At 33.0% G+C, this 27370-nt stretch overlaps 2 protein-coding genes across 2 annotated transcripts in view; both read right to left on the reverse strand.

Moving 5' to 3' along the window:
* Positions 1 to 365: 365 nt before the first annotated feature.
* On the reverse strand, positions 366 to 1568 carry LOC123659491 (ATP synthase subunit d, mitochondrial). The gene is made up of 3 exons (XM_045594705.1): positions 1343 to 1568; positions 960 to 1178; positions 366 to 691 (listed from the first exon to the last, which is right to left on the reverse strand). Exons 1-3 carry the CDS (start codon positions 1459 to 1461, stop codon positions 505 to 507), a joined length of 525 nt encoding a protein of 174 aa, XP_045450661.1. The 5' UTR covers positions 1462 to 1568; the 3' UTR covers positions 366 to 504.
* Positions 1569 to 10507: 8939 nt separating this feature from the next.
* LOC123659439 (protein trapped in endoderm-1) overlaps positions 10508 to 27370 on the reverse strand; it is a 32541-nt gene continuing 15678 nt past the window's right edge. The window contains exons 4-6 of the mRNA XM_045594654.1: positions 16319 to 16421; positions 12424 to 12626; positions 10508 to 11667 (exon numbers count right to left, since the gene is read on the reverse strand). Of these exons, the coding sequence (XP_045450610.1) occupies positions 11292 to 11667; positions 12424 to 12626; positions 16319 to 16421 (682 nt within the window). The 3' untranslated portion in view covers positions 10508 to 11291. The remainder of the gene's footprint in view (positions 11668 to 12423; positions 12627 to 16318; positions 16422 to 27370) is intronic.

Below are 27370 nucleotides of genomic sequence, written 5' to 3' on the forward strand. Positions count from 1 at the left end.
AATTTTAATTTTTTTTTTTTTAGAATTTTTCTCTCCGTAAGAACCATCCTCGTACTTCAAGGAATATTTTAAAAAAAGAATTAGCGAATTCGGTCCAACCGTTCTCGAGTTTTGCGCTTAGCAACACATTCAGCGACTGATTTTTATATTATAGATGAAGGGCCTGTTCATTGGTTGTCCTAATAAAATTACCTCTGTCTGATACTTTCTTTTCGACTAGTTTTATTATATTTTTCATTTTATGCACTCATTCTGATTGTATTTCTGATATATATGTAACTGTTTAACAGATTTGAACCTTTCCTATTTAAAAAATTAATCTATAATCAATCAGTAGAAAGGAGTAGGCATTCGAAAGGATAATCTAATTGGAAATATTACTTTATTCCTACATAAATTATACAGAACAGATAATAACCACAGTACATGATCTCCAGAGAAAATGTTCTATTTTGATAACTTTACAGTTGAACTTATTGTAAGCTCTATTTAATTATGCTTCATTTAATGAGAGGCCTGAGCTTGCTTCTCCGGGTCGACGTAGTCTAATTGTTCCTCGGGATTGTGGGGCCAGAATGTAGGCTTGTTGATAGGATCAATAGCAATATCGGGATGGGCATCCTTGAAGTCCTCCATGGTCATCTGGTCGTAAGGAAGGATTGCGTTGGTCTCTTCAATTTGTTTCTGGTACCTAGAAATAATAATATTTTATAATATACATAATTTAGATAAATTTGATAAAATTATACAACAACAATTAGCAATAATTATTTTGACTATTAAATAAATAGATTTTTACTGATAATGAATTATATTAAAAATTTGTTACACCAATGTTTATTTAATAGAAATTATTCTAAATTTCTAATTTAAATTAGTGTAAATTTTGTTACAAGACAAAGGAGAATAAAGCTCATATTTAAATAATAATTAAATAAAACTAACAAGGATTAACTTACTTAGCAATGTTAGCATTAGACGCTTGTACAAAAGCGTCGATAGCTTTCTTTATTTCAACCCATTGGGCATCAACCTTAGCTGTCATTGTGTCAGCAGGGTATGGGATCTTCAGGGCCTCATACTGCTTCTGGAAGTTATCTACCATTCCAGGGATAGGAATGGTCTGCTTGTAGACCGCCCAGTTAATTTTGGGTGCCTCTGCGGGGTTAGCTAATACCCTAAAATTGCAAAAAAAAATACAATAATATTATACAATAATTAATATTAAAATTGATACTGAATGACGTATATAATATCAAATATTTGCTAGAAAAGGGCACTTTGTTTTTTAAATTAACAAAAATCGATTTAAAAATTATGTAACATTCATGTCAAAACTAACCTGCGAAGATAGCCATCGGACTTGACTTTGAAAGCAGCAAGGCTGGCCTTCTGCTCAGCTGGAACCCTTTCGGCCAAAGCAGCCCAGTTTACAGAGCTCTGAGCGATTCTTTTTGACATATTTTGGCTAAAATTTCTATTTTCTACGGAATTATGGACCTCGTCACTGACAACTTCAAGTAACCAAAGACACTATAGATTTCAGTGTTAACAGAAAATTGTATTTTATGACATATCAAATAGGAATTCCTCATGGAGCATAGAGAATTTCTCTATGCTCCATGGAATTCCTACTCTTTGACAATGTCATGAATTTTTTGCTTATAAGTTTTTTTTTTTTTTTATAGTATATTTAGTGCTTGTGTTGTTTTAGGTTCATAGTTTGATATATAATACCTACTATTTTGGCAGTCTTCAAAATTCTACTGAGGTTGCTACCTCTAATTCACCGACCAATCTCCGTCGTGTCTTCTCCATCTTACGTGACATTGGCGAAATCATCTGTGCTATTCGGCACTAGTGAAAGCCATTAATTCTAAATTCATTCATTCATTCAAGATATTTTTTTATTCGGCTTTGGCTATTTGTCATTTCATAACAGTTTTATGTAGTCGTTGTTTCCGTATTAACACAAAATTTAATTATTTAGACGTTAAAAATATTTTTGAATAAGAATCGCTAATGTATATAATCATTAATTTATGTTGAAGAAAGCGCGGGAACTTTGAAGTGAAAAGGCGGTCTTTTTTTTTTCAAAAATATTTTATTAATTTTATAATTCATTCACTGGAGTTTTTTATAAATAAATACTTATAAATTAATCAAGAGATGGGGAGAAGTAAGAAAAGGAAAAAGAAGGAGGAAGGTAACGCTGAGGACGACTCGTTGAGCTCCGACTCCGAGTCCATAAAATCTGTTGAGCTAACAGACGCCGAAAGGTATGCCCCGTTTCGGGTAGCCGATTACGTGCGGCACTACCCTGAGAACGGGGGTAATTTTGACTATATTGTATTCCTGGAGAGTACAGAGGCTGACAAGCCAATCGGAACAAGAGACATGATGACACTCGCTAATAGCATAAAAAAATATAATAAAGGCGTGAAACAACTAAAACGCATTAATAAAAGTAAAGTTGGAGTTATCTTTGATAGACCTGCTTTTGCTAACGCGGTCTTAGGCAACAAAAAATATCTTGATGGGTACAAACTTAAAGCTTCCCTTCCGGCTGCCGCTACAGAGGTCACTGGGGTAATTTCTCATGTGCCTATAGAATTATCCAATAAAGAAATATATTCAGCTCTAACTAGCACGAAAAATATTATATCTATACGTAGATTTATGCGACGTGTAAGAGAAAATGGAGAAATAAAATTAATCCCCACAAAAACAATTTCTATAACCTTTTCCTGTCCCAATTTACCAGATAGTGTGGACCTCAACAGCTGGCGGTTCGAAGTACGGCAGTACATCCCGCCAGTAAAGCAGTGTCTAAAGTGTTTAAGATATGGTCATATTGCAAAATTCTGTAAAAATTCACAAAGATGCAGCATTTGTGGCGAAGGTCACAATTTTAAAGATTGTCAGACTCCTTATACTGCAGCCAGTTGCTGTCACTGCTCTGGCAATCACATTGCCATATCCCCTGCATGCCCTGTTAAAAAAGAAAAAATCCAGCTTAACAGAGATAAATTTCAGAAAAAAAGCTTTGTTGATGTTTTAAACAGCTCTCACTTTCCATCATTAAACAAAACTGATCAGTTCTTATCTCTTTTAAATTCCGAAATAATACTCAAATCTATTACAGAAGCTTTAGTAAAACTTATAACACTAAACAAAAATAATGAAATACCTATCTCTTCCCAAAATATTAAAAATGTCCTGCAAGATACATTAAAAAAGGTTACTAATAAATAATTTGTACTTTATGGATACTTTAAATATTGTGCAATGGAATGCTCAGAGTATTCTACACAATCAACATATTTTTAATTATTTCCTTTTGGACAAAAATATTCACATTGCGTTAATTTGTGAGACTTGGTTAAAGCCTTGTCAAAAATTTAAGATACGTCATTACAATGTAATTCGTCTTGATTCAGGAAACACCCACAATGGCGTAGCCATATTAATACATAGCTCTATTTCTTATTCTAAAATTGATACTTTTTATGATGACTCCATTCAAAATGTTGTTGTTCGTATAAAATACTCTAGCAACAAAGAACTTACTATCATAAGCTTTTACAGTCCAACTAATTGCAATCCTGCTTTTTCTAAATCTAAACTAGACAGGTTAATTAAAAGTTTACCAGAACCAATCTTCCTAGCAGGAGATTTTAATGGCCTAAACTCAGCCTGGGGCTGTTCTACTTCTAATTGTCGAGGCAAAGACATTTTAGAGTCTATCAATAACAATAATTTGGTTATACTTAATGACGGAAGTATGACCACTGTTGGTTCGCACATATGGAGACAGAATGCTCTTGACTTAACCATAGTATCACCTTCATTGGCTCTAGAGTGTGACTGGTCAGTACATGACGATCCCTTAGGCAGCTACCACTTTCCTGTAATCACAAAAATTTTACTTAATAACAATCATTACAATGCCACTCCTATTCCCAATAGTAGCTCACTACCCTGCTTCCCTAACCTGAACAACGTTGATTGGAACATTTATAATTTAAATGTCCAACTATTGCTCACTGAATTTTCTCTTGATACACAAGACCCCCTTCATAACTACACAAAATTTACAGATATTTTACACTCAGCACTGTGGAAATCATCTTCTATTTCTAAGCACTCTTTGGTTAAGACAGCTTTATCTTCATGCTCTCCTTCTAACTTAAATAAAAAAAAAAAACTTCTTCCTTGGTGGAATTTCAATTGCACCAAAGCCGTATTAAATAGCAAAAACGCTTATTTGACTTTTAAATCTGATCCCACTGAGGCTAATTACATTAATTTTAAAAGACTACAAGCCACCAAAAAATATATTATCAGAAATGAGAGAAGAAACAGTTGGATAAAACTTTGTGAACAATTTAACAGATCGACTCCTATATCAGTCATTTGGACGTATATGCGAAAATTTAACAAAAGCTATTCTCCACCTTCCCATATCAACTCTGACTATTCTTGGATCTTTGATTTTCTCAAAAAATATACTCCAGATACTGTAGAGCCAGCCTTTAATCTTAATTCTTTCTGCCATATTCTTCCTAATCAAAATTTTATTATAAAATCTTTTACCATTGTCGAATTAAATTCTGCTATTTCATCCAGAAAAGACTCTACACCTGGCCTTGACTACATTTCATATAAAATGCTTAAACACCTGTCTTCTCAATCTAAACTAATTTTATTAAATATCCTGAATCTTCTTTGGGAGCATAATCTTATTCCTATGGATTGGAAGGTTGATTGTTTAGTACCTATCTTAAAACCCAACAAGGACAAGTTTAACTTTGATTCATATAGACCTATAGCATTGACTTCTTGCATGGGAAAAATATTTGAACAACTTTTAAAACAAAGATTGGAACATTTCATAGAGTCTAATCATATTTTACCTTCTAATCAGTTTGGTTTTAGAAGAGGCAGGTCTTCAAGGGAGAGCATTGCTCACTTACATCTTGATATTTATAATGCTATACAATCAAAGCAAGCTCTCGCTGGAGTTTTCTTCGATGTAGTTGGAGCCTTTAATAATGTTAACCATCATATTCTATCCACGGAATTAGCTGCGATTGGTTTACCTGTAAAAGTTATACAATGGATTTTTAATTTTTTGCACAGTAGGAAGGTATTTGTTAAGTATAATAATAGACTTATTGGTCCAAGGCTTTCTCATAAAGGTACATGTCAAGGTAGCATTTTGAGTCCATTGATTTTCACACTTTATATACATAGATTAAACTTAATTCTAGGCTCTCATATATACAATTTACAGTTTGCTGATGATTTGGTAGTCTATTGTTCTAGTAATAATATAACTACCCTAAATCTTAAGTTAAACGAAGCTTTAGTTAAATTAAATTCTTATTTTAATTATCTTGCATTGGACATTAGCTTTGAAAAGTCTAAAGTCATAGTTTTTAATAAAGTAGGGTCTGAAAGAATTAAAATAAACTATAATAATATATCTCTTCTTATCACAAATGAAGTTAAATTTTTAGGTGTTATATTCATGAATAATTTATCATGGAACAAATATGTAGACCACATAGTTGATAGAGCTCTTAAGGCTCTTAATATTTTAAAGTCTCTTGCAAAAACATATTGGGGTTCTGATCCAAAAATCCTTCTTACCCTATATAAATCTCTTGTACGCAGTCATTTTGAATATGGATTTCTATGTTTTTCTGCTAATGACAAGTTGGTTAACAAATTAAATATTATTCAAAATCACAGCCTGAGACTTATCACTGGCGCCATGAAAACAACCCCAATTAATTCGTTACAGGTCGAGTGCAACATTTCCCCTTTACACCTTAGATTTAAATATTTGAAATACTGTTTTTTGCTAAAACTGTTTTCCATTAGTAATCATCCTCTAATTAAAAAGCTTAATTACTTACATAGTAAATATCCTGTAAATGCTCCATTAACTTCTAATAACCCATTTATTCTCTTCGAATATTCATTCATGTTAAATCTAAATAACCAACACAAAATACACAGTTCTAGCAATTGGATGTGTTACGAAAAGGAGTTTGACTGTCTTATTAATCAAATCGATATTATTATTGACCATAAGCTAAAAGAGCGCCAGGAAGTTTACAACCTCATAGCACAATACTCTGATAAGTTCAAACAAGTTTACACAGATGGATCAAAAAATGATATAAATGTTTCCATGGCCTATTATGTACCTCATCTGAAGTTTGGCCAAGGCGTCAGATTGAAAAAGGAGATATCAATATTTACAGCTGAAGCTCTAGCAATTACTGCTGCCCTAGAATTCATTAAAAAACAAACTAATCAATATTGGCTGATCATTACTGACAGTATGAGCGTTCTAAAGGCTTTAGATAATTATCAATTCAGTGCTAATACAAACTTCATCATTTTAGAAATAAGACATCTCCTTTATCAACTATCCAGAAGAAACTACAACATCAAATTATTGTGGACACCTTCACATATAGGAGTAAGGGGAAATGAACATGTGGACTTTCTGGCACGTTCAATTGTTGACAGTGACAGCGGCAGCCCTGTTGATGAGAATGTTGCCGTACCATACACTGATCTATTAGTTGCTATTAAATCAAAAATCCTATCTGATTGGCGTGATCTTTGGCGACAAACCTTGTTAAGAAAAGGATCTTGGTATGCTCAGATAAATCAAGATATTGGAAAAAGTCCTTGGTTTACTAAATCGCATCAACATAGAAGCAGAAAATATTATACAATACTATGCCGCTTGAGATTTGGACATTGCAGATTTAATGCACATTTGAATCGTATGCGTATCATCTCATCGCCCGTTTGCCCACATTGCACCAACAACTCTACACAGTCTTTAGATCACATATTTTTTGAATGCTCCGCTTTTAATCTGGAACGCCTCTTATTTATAGCCAACTTGTTATCAACTTCTGGACCAAAAAATGTCCCGCGCAATACACAAGATTTATTGACTAATTTGGATAACTATACTAGTATATTTGAATTTATTTGCAATACTATCAATGATATTTGAAACAGGATCAGGACCTTCATTCATCGGATGTGAAATTTTATTTTGATATTTCAGGCTTCGGCCTATTACAGACTTGGTTTCGACCTCGCCTATCACTTATAGACAAAGAAGAGTAGACGAAAATATGAAATTTCAGACTTGGTTTCGGCCTTACTCTACCAGTCATCGAATCAGAAGAACAATAAAGTTACTTCAGACTTGGCTCCGGCCTTTTGATATATCAGAACGAAACTTACAAATTCAGACTAGGCTGTATGGATTATAGTCCTTTGCCTTTCCCTATTGGGGATAAATTTTAAAACAACATTAATTTATGTTATCTTAGTTTATTGAAATTTAGTTGCGATTTTATAGGCATCGGACGATGTCCATCTAAACCTGATACTCGTTAGGGATTGACGCACTCTCCTAATGGTTTTTTTGTACATTAAGGATACTAGTAATTATAAAATAGATAGTATCTATATTCGATTGAATTAAACATATCAATTATAAATCGTAAAAAAAATCTATTTTAGTTATTTAGGTAAAAATTCACTATAATATTATCTTAATAAGTTTAACTTCATTGTGAGTTATACAAACATAATATGACATTATTTATTTCGGGAACGATCTTTATTTATTAAGTTATCAAACGTCGTCGTACGTTGGCCTAATCAATTTTTTATTTTATTTATATTTTTAACTAGCTTATTTACCAAATTCGGCACGAATATTGAACGCTCAGTTACAGAGTGGGAATCCCTTTGCGCATCGTCTAGGGGTCACAAATTCTCTCTTATAACATAGGGGTGCCGATAATTATACAATGACAGTTCGGGTATCACTATGCAATTGCTACGCAATATAGTTTTACGTTGTGTGTTGAATTTAACAAAAAAGGTTTTGTTCAGTTTGCAGTTATAAAATTACATTTTTAAAATAAAAGTAGCCTACTTTACTCCTTATACCAGCACCTTACACCAGCTATCTGCCACTGAAAGTCAGACAGACAGACGGACAAAAATTATAAAAAATGTTATTTTAATATATATGTTCCGCGTATACATACATATGAATTTATTAAAATGCGGTTATTTTGATATTACAAACAGACACACCAATTTTATTTATTTGTATAGATGAAAAATACGCTACGAAAAAAAAAATCGTTTGCATATGTGATATGCGATTCTTTATTTATATGTGGCGTTTACTATTAATATTTCACTTTATGGACGTTTTGTTAAGCTAAGCAAAATAGCATTGGACGGTAATGGACAAGTACGTTGCCAGAGTAGACGTATACGAGAAAGTAAAATTTAAAAAATGGTTAGTTTTTTTTTCACGCGCGACGTTATATAACACCTAAAGAGCCCCCATTTGAAGGAACGCAGTTAGAAGTCAAACAACCTATATACTATATACAAAATAATTGTGCTTGCTGGCAAACGAAAAAAAAAATAGTCAAGTAAATACGCATTATCAGATTAATCCAAAAGTTGTAATCAGATCTCGATGAAATTTATATGTGACCACATGATAAAAATCGGCTTTCGAATAAATTAAAAATCATCAAAATCGGCAAACCAGTATAAAGTTATGCGGATTTTCGAGGGTTTCCCTTGATTTCTCTGAGATCCCATCATCAGATCCTAGTTGCCTTATCAGGGTACCATGCTTAGGATATCTCCTTTCCAACAAAAAAAGAATTATCAAAATCGGTTCATAAACGACAAAGTTATCCCCGAACATACAAAAAAAAAAAAAAAAAAAATATATATATAGACACGGTCGAATTGAGTAGCCTCCTCGTTTTTAACCGACTTCCAAAAAAGGAGGAGGTTCTCAATTCGACTGTACTTTTTTTTTTTTTTTTTTTTTTATGTATGTTACATCAGAACTTTTGATCGTGTGGACCGATTTCGACAAATTTTGTTTTAATCGTCTTTTTTCGTCGACCTACGTTGTATTATACCGCATAACTTTCTACTGGATGTACCGATTTTGATAATTCTTTTTTTGTTGGAAAGGGGATATTCCTAGTTTGGTACCGTGATAAGGAAACCAGGATCTGATGATGGGATCCTAGAGAAATCGAGGGAAACTCTCGAAAATCCGTAATAACTTTTTACTGGGTGTACCGATTTTGATAATTTTTAATTTAATCGAAAGCTGATGTTTATCATGTGGTCACATATAAATTTTATCGAGACCTAATAAGTACTTTTTGAGTAATCTTTGATAACGCGTAGTTGCTTGACTATTTTATCGTCGATCTACGTTGTATTACTTGTCGATGTAATTGAAGTCGGTTTTTTTTTCGTTTGTGAGCAAACACAATTATTTGAAGACGATTAAATAAAACAAAGCAACATTCTGAAATACATTTATTTAGACTTTGGTATGAATTAAACTAAATTTATAAGAAGATAAATTACAAAATTATTCAAATGCGTATAATATTTAATATACAAACTATCTTATATTCATTAACTTTTAGATTAATTTACTAGATAAATCATTGCTGCCATTATTCTAATTGACTTTTAATATCAGTCTTGGTGAAAAATTAAATAATTATCATTAATATAAAATATAAAATTATGAAATATTTTACTATTATTTTAAATATTTTTGGTTTTGTTAAATATAATTAATTATATCAAAATAGTAATGTTAATTAACTACAGGGAATGTTTTGAGGGAGAAATTGTAAACAGTTTATAATATTTAAATGCAAATTATTTGAAACATTTAAGGCAAAATTGCTATTATTTACATTTTTCTTCTCCTTAATTGCAACAATTTCCTTCTCGTTTACAAAATTATAGTTTCATTATAAATGTAAAAAATATTTAGATAATCAGTATTAAGTTTAATTAGTGAAAGGCTGTTTTTTTTTTATAAACACGATATATATCGTACATGGTCAGAATTTATACAGAATGGTTACAAATGAGACGCATACTATTTCAAAGCTATATTGTATATAAAAAATAACCGTTTTATTTAAGTTCACCTGTAAATCTATCTTCTGCCTTATATTACTGCTTCTATACGACTTTTTTATATAAATAGCTTGGGAATGAGTCGTGAGGAAAAATTTAAGTATTTATTTGTGAATTCTTGACAGTTATTCAATATATTTTGAATGTGGTAATGCATATTAGTTCAACTCAAATGTATTTTTGATAATAATTTTACTTGTAAATTCTAAAGGATTAAGTATTAATTGAAATCTTCTGGATTGTAATATATCTCGATGGATCACAATTCAGCCTGTAACATCCCAAAAGGGTAAAATATGTAGAATTAACATTTTGGTAGTATTTATAGTCACACAAAAATTAAGTATATATATCAAGTACGATTTGTTTTAGACTTTTTAATATATGTTTTTTTTTTATATTTTGTCGTAAAAAAATTATATGAAAATTTTGAAATATTTTAATTCATTAAATCATTTGCATTATTTAAAGAGTTGTATTTAAAACTATACTAGTGGTTTAACAATATTTTTATATGATTTGAGAACTAAACAATTTTCTTCAAATCTTAACATCTAAATAAATTACTTTGGTCATGTCGGTATGTTATATGATTTTATATTTACAATATTAACATATATTTACAGTTATCAGAGTCTTTTGAAAATTTTTGCGTTATACATTCGATATCTTGTTTAATATATATCGAATATTAGGACGATATTTAGGGCTAATTTCACTGGTTTTTGACAGTTTATCTTGCACATAAACTACTGATAGGCTATCGATATATATTTTGCTAGGGCTTTTCACATCTCAATTAATAAACTGCAAAATTTGATTTTATAGGTTCTGAATATCTTTCGATAAAATAGAGTATCTGTTGGATACAATTTTTATGTCAGATAATTATCTGAGATTTTATCTGTATCCCGTGAAATTTGCCCTAATTATGTATGTATGTATTCGCCACAAGGTATTTTCGATTTTCGATTATGTGTTATACTCAAAATTGAAAAGTTTGTTTAGACACATTTTTGTGACACACAAGTAAAAAATAGTTAACGCTTCGTGATATGAATTTCATTCGACGAGTTTCTTTCCATTTAAAGTATCAAATATAATGCGAAATCTCACATTCGTTAACCAAAGCTAACACAAACGAGACATCTTTTTAATTTTGACATGACAACTTGTCTATGGTATACAATTATTCGAGAACTTTTTATCAAAATCTCAAATGGTCCCAACGCAGCCAGTGCGTGTTAAACTTATAACTTAGTCGGATTCTCTTTCAAATTACGTTTATCGACATAATGGGGAGAGTTTGAGGAATGACCGACAGTCCTACTACCCCAAGTCGTTCGCCTTGCTACGGGGTTATTTTTACATATTTTTAAAAGATTGCCGTACGCTGCTCTATATTGTCTATTGGTCGCTGCATATATTAGCGGGTTTATGACGCTAGAGGCCCAAGCTAAGATTGATGCTATGATGTGTAGCCAGGGGTAGGTTATACCGTCGTCGGCTACGTTCATGATCATGAGGGGTAGGAAGCAAGCGAGGAAACAGAGGAATATTGTTAGCATTAGTGTTGTAAGACGCGAGTCTTCTTCTTTTTCTTTTGCTGTTTGACCGCTCAGCTTGCTGTAAACAAAAAAAAAACCTACTATGATTCATAAAGAATAATACATAGAACATACATAATAAGAGATATCGTACAGTTCTAATTTAATTTATATATATACCTAAAATAAAATAAAAATATAATTTTACTGCAAGTGATAAGTACAACAATTATGCGCCTTAGAAGGAGTTATACCGTCGTATCTGCTGTGTCAACTTTAAGGGCAGCGAAGCATAGGGGTCATTATTCACTGCTCAATCCTATCCTACTAATATATTAAATTATAAATACGAAAGTCTGTTCGAATGAATGTATGTTTGCTACTCTTTCACGCTAAAACTAGTGGACTGATTTTAATGAAACTCGATCTAGAATGACACATAGGCTACTTTTTATCCTGACATTCCCACGGGATCGGAAATTAAGCTTGTGAAACTGGGTGGCGCAGCTAGTATATAATTATTGATTATACCAACATTACATACTCAAAAAAACTTTTGTCAATTTTACAAAATACAATTAAAGTCTTCTAAAGAATTAATCGCTATATCCTTCTGGTCCTACATAAATTTCAATACGCTTTCTAACTTTTAGGAACCTAAAACCGTTTTCTATATTTAAAAACGATGTGTCGAATTTGAAATTGAACCATTCGTATTTCAAAACCAAAACGAATCGTTTTTTTTTTTCAATATGTGTCTTAGATAGCCTAGGAAGGTTCTATATATGTCTCACACATAAAAATACATGCACAGATATCTCACCCACATACACACCTGCGTCCCTCCAGTTTCCGCTTACTCTCTCTCACTCTCCAGTAAATGCAAGAGTAAGAGACGATGATGACGACGCACGGCAGCGCGAAGCCGAATACGAAGAGATACTTCTTTGGACTTTTACCCTCTTTGGGGAGGATGGTACAGGAAAACGTGTTTGTATCCAACCCTAGCTGACCCCAGATGCCTAGAAGCGGTGGTACCTGCAAAAATAATTATTTTTGAATTAAAAGTTATACATTTTTTTATCTGTAGTAGAGATATATTAAAATTCATGGGTTCAAAATATTGATGATAATAATTATGTTCACTAAAAAAGTAGTTACTAATGTAAGATTGATGACTATTGAGATAATATAATAATAATCTTCCCAATGTAAAAAAAATGCCGAATATTTGACAGCTGTCTAATTCTTTGACGTAAAAATTACAGAACTGATTGTAATTGATTTTGAGACACACAGTAACAATAAATAGCCCATATATTGATCTCGATACTCCTACTGGTTAAAAAGTTAGACAAGTAAAACCGCAGGCGTAGCTAGTGGATTGTAATTATATTATAAATCAAACGATACACGTTTCAAAACGTAAATAACAAACTTCCAAAAATAAACTGAATATTCATTCGGTACTGTACTTATTCCGCCTCGACCTCACTCATTGAATGCACAATTACAACACATTTTGTAATAGGGATGGTTTAAATTAAACAAAAATAATGAATATAATCGGTTATTTGAAAATTATTATTCATCTGTTAACACTAAATTATGTAAAATATCGTACATGGCAAAGGATTTTTGAAGTAAAACTTCTCTACGCACGCTTGACCTGGGGAGTATGCTGGTGAATGCGTGATGAGAGCGTTACGAAAAGTGTGATCGGGTGAGGCGAACGAAAGTTGAGAGAGTAAGAGAGTGTTACGTTTCGTATATTACTGTAGAAGTACTGGGCATCTAAAGAAGTTTTAATACGGCAGTCGTGTGGTCAAAAGCACACTCATTTTTTTTTTCTATGTAGGATTCGAGTTTATGGCATTTTTATGTCATTATATGTTTATTTTTGTAACAATATTTATTATCCTTTTTCATTTTCAAATAAATTATTAAATTAAGCATTTGTTTCTTAAAATACTAAAAAAAAAAAAATTATCACATAATACTATAAAATTTATTAATAAAATTACGAATTAGTTTTTTTTTTACGAGTGAGAACGTCACGAATTGTACCTCTCTTTTCACGATATATCACATTACAGTATAGTAGAAATTATTTAATTATGGCCTTGTCAGGAATTTTTAGTCAACCAAATATACAATAGAAGATATAAAATAATAGATATAAAATCATTTTAATCCTTTAAACAGACGGGTCTAGCTCATTTCTAGTTCGAATCTTAGACTAGTCCATAAAATAGAGACATAATCTTAGATACGCGACCGGTAATAGGCAGCCCTGTGCCAGCGCCATTAAAATGCATTTACACAAGAAACAATTGGACGAAACTGTACCAAACGGTTATCAACTGTTATTAGCTTGGATTACGGAAATGGTGATGAATGAGTGAATGTATAAATGTTTTACAATTAACGCTATATGAATTCATATCCTGTGAGTTATGGGCGAAAGCGATTTTTCGTCAACTAATTTTAATGTTATAAACCTTAAAATTAATATTATAGAGACGTTAAGGGGATTAAATATAATATAGGGTGTCTAATTCCGTATATTTAAAACTAGCTGTGGCTGTGACTTCGTCCGCGTGTAATTTAACAAAATAGTTATTGTACAGTTCACAGAGTTATAAAATAAAAATAAAAAATCTAAAATGTAGTCTAAGTTACTCTTATTACATCAGCTATCTGCCAAGGTGAAAAAAAGTCCCTTCAAAATCGGTCCAACCGTTTCAGAGATTAGCCGGAACAAGCAGACGTCTGCTTGTTCCGGCTAATCTCTTATAAAAAAAATATATATATAAAAATTCGCCTAGCCTAACTTACATAATCAATAAATATAATTAATGTTGTATTAAAATTAATGTTATGCAAATTATTTTTTTGCTTTGTTTAAAATGATTTTAACTGTAAAAAAACCGCTGCAAAATTAGTAATAGAAAAAAAACCTTTTATCCCAACAAACTTTTTTGTTTTCTTAGTAAATAGATAAAACACGTCACGAAACTACTGTCATCAACGATTATTCTCCAGTTATAGGCGCGGGACACGCGGACGGACTAATTCGAGGCAATTAAACACGAATCATCCATGGAAGTACGATGAACTAATTCGACTTCCCTTATCCTAGCGTGTTTGTTTCTATTCGTTTAATATACACTATTATTTATGTGGGGTATACCTACTATTTAGGATAGGATATTGAAAGTGAAACTTTTATTCTATTGCCACATTTTTTTTTTAATTTTTACTTAATTTTTTTTATTAATAATAGCTTTGAATAAAAAACAAGAACTGCAAAATTATATAGTCTTGGTTTGTATGAGAAAAAGTATTATCACTGTTAAATTTTAATGGAAATATTGAAATAAGACCGTTAGATCCTGATTAACACACAAACACTTCATGCTTTCTAACATTAGTACATATGATGCATCTTTAATGAATATTAAAAGGCTTTCCTAGTAATATTTCAAAGTTTTAATCGTTCAAAATTATTATTCGATCGACGTAAGAGTTCTAACTTAATATTAAAATTTGATAACAGAGCTATTGACGTGGGTTTTGTAAGTGACTTTACCAATTTTAGGCGAGAGGGGGTTATGTATTTATATATTAACTGGCTGTAGCTGATAGCCACAACATTGGTCCTGAAAGAATAACTATGTACACTACTTTAAGATCAGCAGCATTACGTGCAAAGTTTTTTGTGCAATCTGGTTTTCAAGTCATTTAGACATTTTATTGTGGCTTATGTTTGTAATTTCTGAAGTAAAAAACCGGATCTGCCTTATATTTATTTAAAAAAAAGGAAAAATTTTAAGTGTATTTCTGAACTGAAATTTCTGTACAATCGTTGTGATTTGAAACTCGATGTAATGAAAATTCGTCATGATAAATAAAGAAAAACATAAATACATTACATTTGTATGGGAGGGAATTGGATAGATTACATTAGTGATCAAAACGCGTAAGCGACCCGCTTTGCAAGGAGCTTACGACCTTTTTGACTTGTCTGTGATCATCGCCGATAGAACTAATCGCAACGCTTCGCAACCTTCATACGACTTTTTAAAAGTTTCACTTCTACCGTGTGTGATTGCCCACGCACACTTTTTTTTTAAAGTCAGTGGCTTATGGAGTAGTTTATGTGACACAGTATTTAATATGTCTTTTTCCAGCAGTGGGACACTAGTAGTAGAGCATAAAATGTGCCTTCAATGCGTAAGGAAACCAGAGCTTCTTGAGAGGTAGGGACGGCAACGCACGTTTAGTAGGCGTTCATAAACTACGGTATCCGCTTACCATCGGGGCGCTACGCTTGTTTGCTTCCCTATTAGTATAAAAAAAAACAATAATTGATAATACAAGAAAAGAGTATAAATATATATATATCTTATGATACACAAACATTCGTCTGTTCTTAAGGTAAGCAACGTAATGCTTGTGTTCTAGGTAACAGCCAAATATTTTTTATATATGCACAGAAATTATACACGTATAGATATATAAATATCAATATTACACCCAGAGTCAGGCGGGAATCGAACCCGCAACACGCAGTGCAGAAAGCAGGGCTAGTACAAACTGCGTCAACGGGTTAAACTTCTAAACTTTCACGGTCACTAATACCTTTAAACTTACGGGAATTACCGCTATTATTATTTTGAAACTTATTTTAAAATCTCGGGATTTTCTAAATAAAGGTTATGTAATACCATCAAACCGAAGGACACAAGCCAGACCAGAAGCAGCTGGATCCAGATCTTGGTGGTTGTGTAGATCTGCGAGTACATGTCGTAGTACGCTATCAATGTATATCTGGAATAAAAAGAAAGAAATTAAGAAAGAATTTTAACTGAGGTCTGGTACAGCAGGAAATATCCTGATTAAAATATTGAGCAGCCCGACTGGGGTAACTCGACCTTACAGGAGATCAAAGCTAAATAATACTGATTTAAAAGCTGTGTTGTGTTCCTGTGGTGAGTAAGATTACCAAAGCTTCAGGGGGGGATTGGGGATAGGGTCGGAAACGTGCTTGCGACGCTTCTGATTTTGCAGGCGTCTATAAGCTACGGTAATCGCTTACCATCAGGTGAACCGTACGCTTGTTTGCCAATCTAGTTGTAAAAAAGTCAAGATTCCGATTAAATATATACTCCTCATACCCTTAAATACCATTTATTAAAAATTAAGAACGGTTCAACAGAAAAGTGTCCAACTGAAATGCTGTGTAATATAATATAATATATGTATATTATGGAGTAAGGTTTAACAGGAAATATCATACACATGTACAAAATGCAATGACAAACGTCCAGACGAAAAAATTACGATCTCTAAAAATATTTGCCATATGCGGATATCGAACAAACGACCGCTAACGCAACAGTCATTCGCTTTGACCGCTGCGTCAATCCATTGTTCGACCATCAAATTAATAAGTAACATAAATATATTCAAGTCGTTAAAACACGTTAAGCTTATTTAATAACGAAGCAGAACTAATTTTTAACAACGCCCGCATTCTGTAAATTATTGTACTTTTTATAGCCTATCACAAAAAAAGGGAATAACGTATAGAACTATCAAATGATATTACGAGTATTACTGATGAATTTTTTATGGTCTTCTGTTGAAAAAATCTGATCTATGTTATATCTTTACCAACACCTTAAAATATTATTCAAACCATTTATTTATACAAGTTTTTCCATGTATTATATCTTATATATAAAATTCTCGTGTCACAATGTTAGTTACAAAACACCTCCGAAACGGCTGGACAGATTTTTATGAAATTTTGCGTGCATATCGGGTAGGTCTGAGAATCGGCCAACATCTATTTTTCATACCCCTATATTACAAGGGGGGGGGATTAGGGGGTTTAATAACATATATGGTAAAACAATGTATGCGGGGTCAACTAGTTTTATATATAACTTTCTATGTCGTACGAGTATTCTGTTAAAAATTAACTAGTTCATAAGTTTTAAATTATATTTATTTAAAATGTTGTAACATTTCAAAATTGATTTGTACAGTCCACATTAACGTTATACTTACATTATTGCACAGTGACGATTTATAAGTTCTTCTGAAGCCATTTATATTGAAATTTTTTTTTATTTGCAAGAAGAAGCTAAGCTATATTTATGAGATATTTCTATTACAAAATATGATTCTAAAACTTGTAGTTCTTTAATGGAGGTGAAATAGATCCCATTGCCCAGTTCTAAGCTGTTAAACTCTAATCCTAACTTGTTTGTAGGATAAACTTCATGTATGACTAGTGAAATTGGCCCTTACGCTTCAGCCTGTAATATCGAACTGCTGGGCATAGGCTTCTTTCCCCATGTAGGAGAAGGATCAGAGCTTAATTCACCACGCTTCTCCAATGCAGGTTGGCGGATTTATTCCTTGCTATGAGTAACGATCGCTATCAGGTACATGATAACAACCGGGATCGACGGCTTAACGTGCTCTTCAAGGCACGGTGGGCAGATATTGGCTCTGATTGTAATAAAAGTTAGTACATAGCTGGAGATCCATAATAATGTATAGGCCTGCTTCTCATCATGATTTTCTTACGGAATCAAAAATTACGCGTCTGCAACAGCGAGATACAGTTGGTTATCTATAAAGTTAATAAAAGTCAGACAGCTTTATTTTATATAGATTAATCTCACAGAGTGAAACGTTATCGGCGTTTAAAAAGCTCTCGACGGCGGCCGTGAGAAAAAGCTGTTTGCTCGGATGAGATAACGAATGAATGTTGGTTTGTCTCGATCACCAGCCGTCTGGTGGTTTACTGCAATTGTTTTGGTTTTATTGCATTACATATTAAATCAATTTAAATAGGCTTATAAAATAACATCGCATCGCCATCTAACGAATTAAATAATTATCGTAAAAAGTGAAGCTACCGCCGAATTAGGAATGTAGATTACGCGGGGAAGAACCGGTAAGAAACTCCGCAGTTACTGTTTTAAAAAATAAACTATTTGCTGCTAAATTATAATATAATGTAGCATATTGACATCTCTAAGTAATAGTTATTCCAATTGAGTTACAGATGTATTCAGTTTTAAAGGAAAAAAATATTCATAAATATCTTAATTTTATAATCCAAGTAATTTGCTGAAACCTGTAAACCTTATTAAATTGATTTAGTATGTAATGTTGTAAGTATCATAATTTGTAGAAGCTCATTCGCACTCTTAACATACATTACTTATTTTTTTAAGTAATTTAAAAACTACTACAAAAAATCTTAAAAAGGTTTAGATTACATTTAACTATCTTCATTTACACTATGTGGTTCTAACTACCTAAAAACTGCATTGGATCTTTTACATCGATTGATGATCAATGACAATGTTTGTTTGATATTATTTATCAGCGGGAGGTAAAACTGGCACTAGGTCATGTTTGACCTGAGGTAATAAATTCCAAATCACTTTTGGACTCACAGCTTGCGAATAAATATCTCATTAATAAATAAGAGGTTGATGGTGAAAAAAAAGCATAACGTAAACTTTATCTGTTGGAAACCGCCATACCAGTAACTGGCAAAATAAACTCTAAATCTTTTAACATTTTTAGTGATCTTAATCAAGCGAAAATAACCCACACTTTCTCCCAATTAAGAGCATCTTTTCACGCAGCTTTTATAAATACGCATGAAAAGATCTCAGCGATGTTTCATTGGCACTTAGCACGCCCTCTGTAGAAAGTGAATCCGTATTAAATAAAGCAATATCACTCGCTGGTTCACTGAGGCTCTTTGTACCGCGGCTACTGACCTCTGGTAAATGGGTCTATTTTTATGTTATACGCGGTTTAAGGGATGAGGTTAGAGCGATTATGTATTTATACTACTTAAAACGCTTCACGTTTAACGCCTGTCAGTATGATCCTGTGTGGTTGTTATCATTGACAATTGATAGCGATCGCTACTCATAGTAGGTAATTTATCCACCGCACCCATATGGATCAGCGTGGTGGATTAAGCTCTGACCCTTTTTTCTACATGAAGAAAAAGACCTATGACCAGCAGTGGGATGTTGCAAGCTAAATAAATCAATCAATCGAAGTATGATGGAAATTGATGGAATCCTGTATTGGAGGTTCGGGAACAAATATTGTGTCATTATGTATTTTTTTTTAAATTGTCTAAGAAATAGCAATTGTATGTAATATTTAAAAAAAATCCAAGTTAATATAATATGAAGTATAGAGATTGGAACCTTTATTTCATTTAGTTATTAAGTGAATAATCAGCAAACACGAGTAAATCCTTAAACTTTCAAAGCTAATTACTCCGTTTACGTTTTAAACGCTACATCTAACGCCTTGAGACGTAACGAGTTTTATGAATTTATTTCACAAATTTTATAGCCGTGTTAGCTGTTATGTGGCGAAAGTAAGATGTAACACGACACATCATACTTACGAATGAAGCATGTGCTGACACAACATACTGGTGTACTAATTGTTGTGATATATTATTGAGTTTCGATTATCTTTGATTTCATTTTTACACAAACTTTAGAATTGTGTATTATTTTTTTTGTATATTTCATGTGCGATGTTACTATAGAGTGCCGTTGTCCTTATGGACTAAAACTCCTTGAATAGAGAAAAAAGAAAACAAAAATTGTGACAGTTTTAACAAGTGACTAATAAGTAATGAATTTTAAAAAATAGGATGCCTTTATCGCGTATCCATACATATAAACTTTGTATTTTATGTTAATATCGAACCTCGTTTTGTTTTTATATATTTTTTTAAATGATAGATGTCAACAATTTATATTTTACGTCTATATTCATTACGATTTATATTTTGTTGAGTGCATACTTGCATGCATACTTTTTGTTCATTCTAAGGATATTTCATAGGATATACAATTATACATACGAGGTCTATTTAAAGAAATACATTTTTGTTTTTGATTTTATTTATTTCAATTTTTGAAATGAATTGATAGAAGTCTAAAATTAAAAAAAAAAAAAATAATTGTGTTTGCTCGCAAACGAAAAAAAACCGACTTCAATTACATCGACGAGTAATACAACGTAGATCGACGAAAAAATAGTCAAGTAACGACGCGTTATCAAAGATTACTCAAAAATTAGTTATCAGATCTCAATAAAATTTATATGTGACCACATGACAAACATCAGCTTTCGATTAAATTAAAAATTATTAAAATCGGTACACCCAGTAAAAAGTTATTGCGGATTTTCAAGAAGTTCCCTCGATTTCTCTGGGATCCCATCATCAGATCCTGATTTCCTTATCATGGTACTAAACTAAGGATATCTTCTTTCCAACAAAAAAAGAATTATCAAAATCGGTATACCCAGTAAAAAGTTATTGCGGATTTTCAAGAATTTCCATCAATTTCTCTAGAATCCCATCATCAGATCCTGGTTTTCTTATCATGGTACTAAGCTTGGGATATCTCCTTTCCAATAAAAAAAGAATTATCAAAATTGGTACATCCAGTAGAAAGTTATGCGGTATAATACAACGTAGGTCGACGAAAAAAGCGTCAAGTAAAAACGCATTATTGGATATAGCTCGAAAAGTAGTTGTTAGATCTCAAATAAATTTAAATGGGACCAATTGGCACACACCACCTTTCGATTAAAAGAAAATTTGTCGAAATCGCTCCACCCAGTCAAAAGTTCTGATGTAACATACATAAAAAAAAAAATACAGTCGAATTGAGAACCTCCTCCTTTTTTGGAAGTCGGTTAAAAAATATTTTACACAACATGTATAAGCTGAGCTAGAATAACGATTTTTTTATTTAACTGATTTTCCACTTTTATTGCGCTGAGGTTTCTATTTAAAAGCTCTTAACTTCTGACACTTCTATACTTTTTCGTTACAAGTATCACGATTGTTATTTTAAAATTCACGTTATTTTTGTGACATTGCAGACGCCATGATCATGAGACGAATTTTTTTTTTTTTATTTGTTAATCTATAGTTTGACAGTTAAAAGAATTACGAACTTTTTATTTATTTACTTGAATAACGTACAGCCACTGACCTCAATATCTTTATGCACGTGTTATGCATATTCATCGAGAGCACGCATGATAGACGGATAGCGTAGGTAATTAGTTTTTTCAAGAATCTTCATAACTGATTTTCATGCGCCATAAATCATAAGAACTGTGTCATTGAATTATTAATAACTTTATTTTATCTCGTTTTTTTTGAATCCAATGTCTAGAATTCTAGAATAGCTGTACCTACAAACATGACTGATTTATATATGCATGTATATCTCTGTATCCGTATTCTATATGGTTAACTATAGTCATATTAAGCAGGCTGAAAAGTTTGTTTGTTTAAATGCGCTAATCTCAGGGGCTACTGGTAGCCTATTTACCGAGGAAGGCTTCGGCTATTATCTTCAAATTAACGCGTGTGAAGCCGCGGGGCACAGCTAGTAAGTAAATAAGTAGTTAGTGTGCGCTTATGAATTAAGCATTTTCATGGATTTATTATTAAAATCTTGAATTTGAATACACTATTTCTTTATGTATTATTTATAAACGCTTCATTGCACAATGAAATTTATTCTATTGTACACATGGCGGGCTTAATGCTAAAGCATCTACCGGTCATCCTTATGTTATTGTATGTATACTACAAGCAGTGACGTAGTGAGCGTAACTCGTGCCCGGAGCACAATACTTTTTTAGCGCCCTTCATTCGAAAACCATACGATATGTCCAGAAATTTTTTGCTTTGCGGACCATTTGGCGCCCCATTGCGAGTAGCACCCAGGGCATGATGCCCCCCTGTCCCCTGCCGCTACGTCACTCACGAGTACACTACAGCTAACATACTCGTGACTACGAGTGTAGTCACGAGTACGTTAGGATAATAAAATATAATAAAAAATGTTAGTACACGACAATATGCTAACCTAGTATAGATTTTTTTACAATAGGCTTCTAGAGGTAAGGCATAGCAGGAATATCTTGTTCGAAAAATTAGTACAGCCCGACTGGGGAAGTACTTCGACCTTACAGAAGATCACAGCTAGATAGCACTGCTCTCGATGAGTTTGTGTTGCTGTGGTGAGTATGGGGCTACGCTCAGCAACGCGCTGGCAATGTTGGTATTACAAGCGTTCATAAGTTATGTTATACGCTTACTATTAGGCGAATCGTATCCTTGTTTGTCACTTTTGAAGTATGATAATTGTGTTTGCTCGTAAACGTAAAAAAAAACCCGACTTCATTTACATTGACCTGTATACGTACAACGTAGGTAGACGAAAAAATAGTCAAGTAAATACGCATTATTAGATATTACTCAAAAAGTACTTGTCCCATCTCGATTTAATTTAAATGACACATGACAAGCACCACCTTTTGATTAAAAAAATAGAATTACCACATTCGATCCACCCAGTAAAATAACATACATAAAAATTACAATCGAAACCTCCTAATTTTTGGAATTTGTTTGGACAAATATTTTATTAAACCTTTAAATTTATTTATTTTATACTTTATTGTACACCACAAATATATTACAAACAAAGCATAAAGATAGTTACAGACAGTACAATGGGCGGACTTATGGCTAATTAGCCATTTCTTTCAGACAACCCAGGACCCCCTTTTAAGGTCTTTTTTAAAGGTCGAATAACAGCAATAAGACCTCCTTATTCTGTATTTCTTTTACAATTGCATAGCCATGAAACGTCGCTATAGACCTCTGTCAATTTTTTTATTTACGCATAACATATCTGGCGCCTAAATTACTGCTTCTGTTTCACCGGTTGCGGATAACGCTATTTGACCGATAACGATATCCAGCAGATAGCAGTTTTTATCCAGCAGATAGCAGTTTTATTTTAATATATAGACTACCGCTTGACTGTGATCTGTGATGGTAAGTGAAGATGAAGCCTAAGATAGTGCGCACTTGTCTAGAAGATGCCTATTCACTCTTGATTTAAAGATACCCAAGTTATAATTATTCGGAAAAACGTAAGCCGGAAGGGCATTCCAAATTTTTGATATATTATTATTTTTTACCATCTTTTTCCAATATATTTATGAGATATTCCTATTCGACTGAATTGTTCAAAATTGGAATCAAAAAGTTGTAGTTTTAAATGAGGAGAAACAGCCAGTTCTGCCGCCTATTGTTAAGTCTATACGTAACTACTTTAAACTGAGGTAGGGCACAGCAGGAGTTTCCTGCTCAAAATATGGAGCAGCCCGTCTGGGGTAGTACCTCGATCTTATCACAGCAAAATTATAGTGTTTTGAACCAGTGTCGTGTTCCTGTGGTAAGGTGACCAGAGCTCCTGGGGGGGATTGGGGATTGGGTCGGCAACGCACTTGCGATGCTTCTGGTGTTGCAGGCGTCTATAAGCTTCGGTAATCGCTTACCATCAGGTGAGCCGTACGCTTGTTTGCCGACCTAGTGACATAAAAAAAAAAAACTTATTTGCACGATAAACTATCCACAACTGGGGAAACAGGCCTTAATTAGTTTTTTTTGGTTCTGTTTGAACTATTAGGGCACGGAACCCTAATACTTTTACGCATAACTAATTATCTCCACGGCCTTCAAGTGTCGACGCGGACTATAACCTAATCAGATGAGTGATAATAATGATATGTCCCTAGTACTTGGAACTGGTAGTATGAGAGTATTTAAGGAATATTTTTCCCAAGTTTGCGTCAGCAGGAATTTTTACCTTTTCCAATTTTTTTTTTGATGAAAATTATTTATATGAAGCATCTTTATCTATTTTTTTCCCTCATCCGTTAAATAATTTTTACAATAGCCTGCTTTTTCCTATCTAATATTTTACATTAATAATTTTATATAATTTTACTATTAATGAAATGAAAAAAAAAAAGAAAAACAAAAATTGTAAATATAAAGTAGGTACTAAAGGAGAATGGGAAGAACTTTTATTCATTTAACCGATTATATTCAACTTACTATTTAGGTGCTATTACCACAGCCTATGGTTCTTAATGCACATATATGCTTATGCGCATATGGTTCCGCAATGCTTGAAGACAAAAGTCTTGCGTCCTGCCTGTGTTAACATACGCAGCCGAGACGTGGACACTGACGAAGGGACTGGTCCACAAGTTTAAAGTCGCTCAACGTGCAATGGACCGGGCTATGCTTGGAGTTTCTCTCAAAGATAGGATTAAAAATGAGACTATCCGCGAGAGAACGAAAGTAACCGACGTAGCCCACAGAATTAGCAAGTTGAAGAGGCAGTGGGCTGGTCATCTGTGTCGCAGGACCGATGGCCGTTGGAGTAGACGGGTCCTAGAGTGGAGACCGCGTTTTTGCAAACGCAGTGTGGGACGTCCTTCGGCCCGTTGGACCGACGATCTACTTAGGATTGCCGGTGTAGGCTGGATGAGGATTGCGAAAGACCGGGATGTCTGGCGCGAACTTGGGGAGGCCTATGTCCAGCAGTGGACTACGATAGGCTGAGATGATGATGATGGTTCTTCATCTATTACTAGATTACATTTAGTAGTATCGGAACAGCAAAAATCGATTCAGCTGTTTAGGTAATTTAACATTTTTTTAAATTAGCTACAAAAACTAAGAATAGGAATGATAAACACATAGAAAACCAATATTTATTTGCTGGCGTGCAATTATTTGTCAGACTCAGAACATTTAGAAAGTGTAATATTTAGTTGTGCGTGAAGCGATTATAGTAAATTATAGAAATATTTGAAACTAACGGATTAACTCTTCAAAATCATCTGCAGGCATAAAGACGGTGAAATTAGTTTTTTTTTTCTATTTACCTTATGATATTATTATTTTTCGTTTCCAAAACATGACTTTTTTTAAATCTATTTATTAGACGCCCGAAGGCAACGAGAGCCCTACACAAAAAAGGTTACTACACTAATAAAAAAAAGTAAAATAAAATATTTTTAATATTTCAAATTTATTGTAAACGTATCAAAAGCCTTTACTATAATTAATATTCAACCCTAAATATTTACAATCCTTTTAATTTTTATTAATCTTTTTATTATTTAAGTCTCAAGTTAACAGTGACTTGAAGTGTTCGTATCACTCGCCGCGGTGCTCTTAACGCTTAAAAAGTAGTTAACGATAATTTATTAACCTTAGAACTGTTATCAAATAGAAATGGTTTGAGAAATAAAACTGAAACTGCCTTAAATTATGTATTATTGCTTTTTTAGTTTTTTTATTAAGTAAAAAACTTTTGTGTAAAAAGAAATTAAAAAAAAGACTTTTGTAACATAAAAATATATACCTACTTTTGAAAAATGATTGTCTTTTATTTAAGTCAGCCGGAATTGTTAACACATAGTGCACATAGGTACTATAAATAAAAATGAAATTTCTATCAATTTAAGTTCCCATGAAACAGACCGGTGTAAAACAGAAAAACGAATAAACAACAGTATCTTAGAATTAAGATTTATTTTGCACCCATTTGACACTGAACTTTAGAAAAGGGGTTATTGAACTCCACAGACGTATCATATACCATCTCTATTTCGCTGTTCCGTGCCATCAACAATAGAAGCACGTTAAGTGGAACGCGTCAACAAGCGACGTTAACATTTAGATGTGGGTATTTTAATGGACTGCTCGTAATTTACATTTTAACAGCCAGAGATTGTATATCCTTTCATATTTAAACTTATTACAATAAAACCTTCGTGGAGGATTTATTATGAGTAAGTAAGTATATGTATTTAAAGATAAAGTGGATTTCTAACTGAAGAATATAAAATCAAAGTTTTGATAGTAAAATATTTACATTATCTTTATTTAAAAAACAAACAAACTTGGAATCACAGACTGAAAATAAAAATAAATAACAGATAAAATAGTGTTCGATGCGTTAAAAAAAGCAGGATATCTGGCTTCCTTACTCACCACAGGAACACAACATTACTTGAGATCAGTATTATTTATCTGTGATCTTCTGGAAGGTTGAGTTACTGCCTCAATCGGGCTGCTCCAAATTTTGAGCAATACCTCAAACAACTTAAATGAAACAACTATATAATCCAAGGTTAGTAAATAGAATCTGTACAATCGAATGGTTCGTGAGGTAATTTGAATATCCATTGCGTTGTAATGCTTAATTCAGTTGATCGTGCTCTCAATGAGCGCTTACATGTATATATTACGAGTGTTCACACTTCAATATTTTAACGGACACACGTATTGAAGAACTTTGTATTGAATCATCAAAGCTTTTGATTGGAATTTAATGTCTTCCCCTCGCATTCATCCTTAACATCCCACTGCAGGGCATAGATCTCTGTCTACATTTAGGAGAACTGAGGTAGGGCACAGCAGGAATTTCCTGCTCAAAATATGGAGCAGCTCGACTGGGGTAGTAAGTAACTCGACCTTACAGAAGATCACAGCAAAATAATACTGTTTTCAAGCAGTATTGTGTTCCTGTTGGTGAGTAAGGTGACCAGAGCTCCTGGGGGATTGAGGATTGGGTCGACAACGCGCTTGCGATGCTTCTGGTGTTGCAGGTGTCTATAAGCTACGGTAATCTCTTACCATCAGGTGAGCCGTACGCTTGTTTGCCGACCTAGTAACATAAAAAAAAGGAGAAGTATTGGAGCTTAATCCACGACGGTGCTCTACTACGGGTTGGCAGATATGATCCCTACTATGAGTACCTATCGCTATTAGGTATTTATGATTACAACCGGGTTCGACAGCTTAACGT

Source organism: Melitaea cinxia, chromosome 14, assembly GCF_905220565.1.
Source record: "Melitaea cinxia chromosome 14, ilMelCinx1.1, whole genome shotgun sequence".
NCBI classification, from domain to species: Eukaryota; Metazoa; Arthropoda; class Insecta; order Lepidoptera; family Nymphalidae; genus Melitaea; species Melitaea cinxia.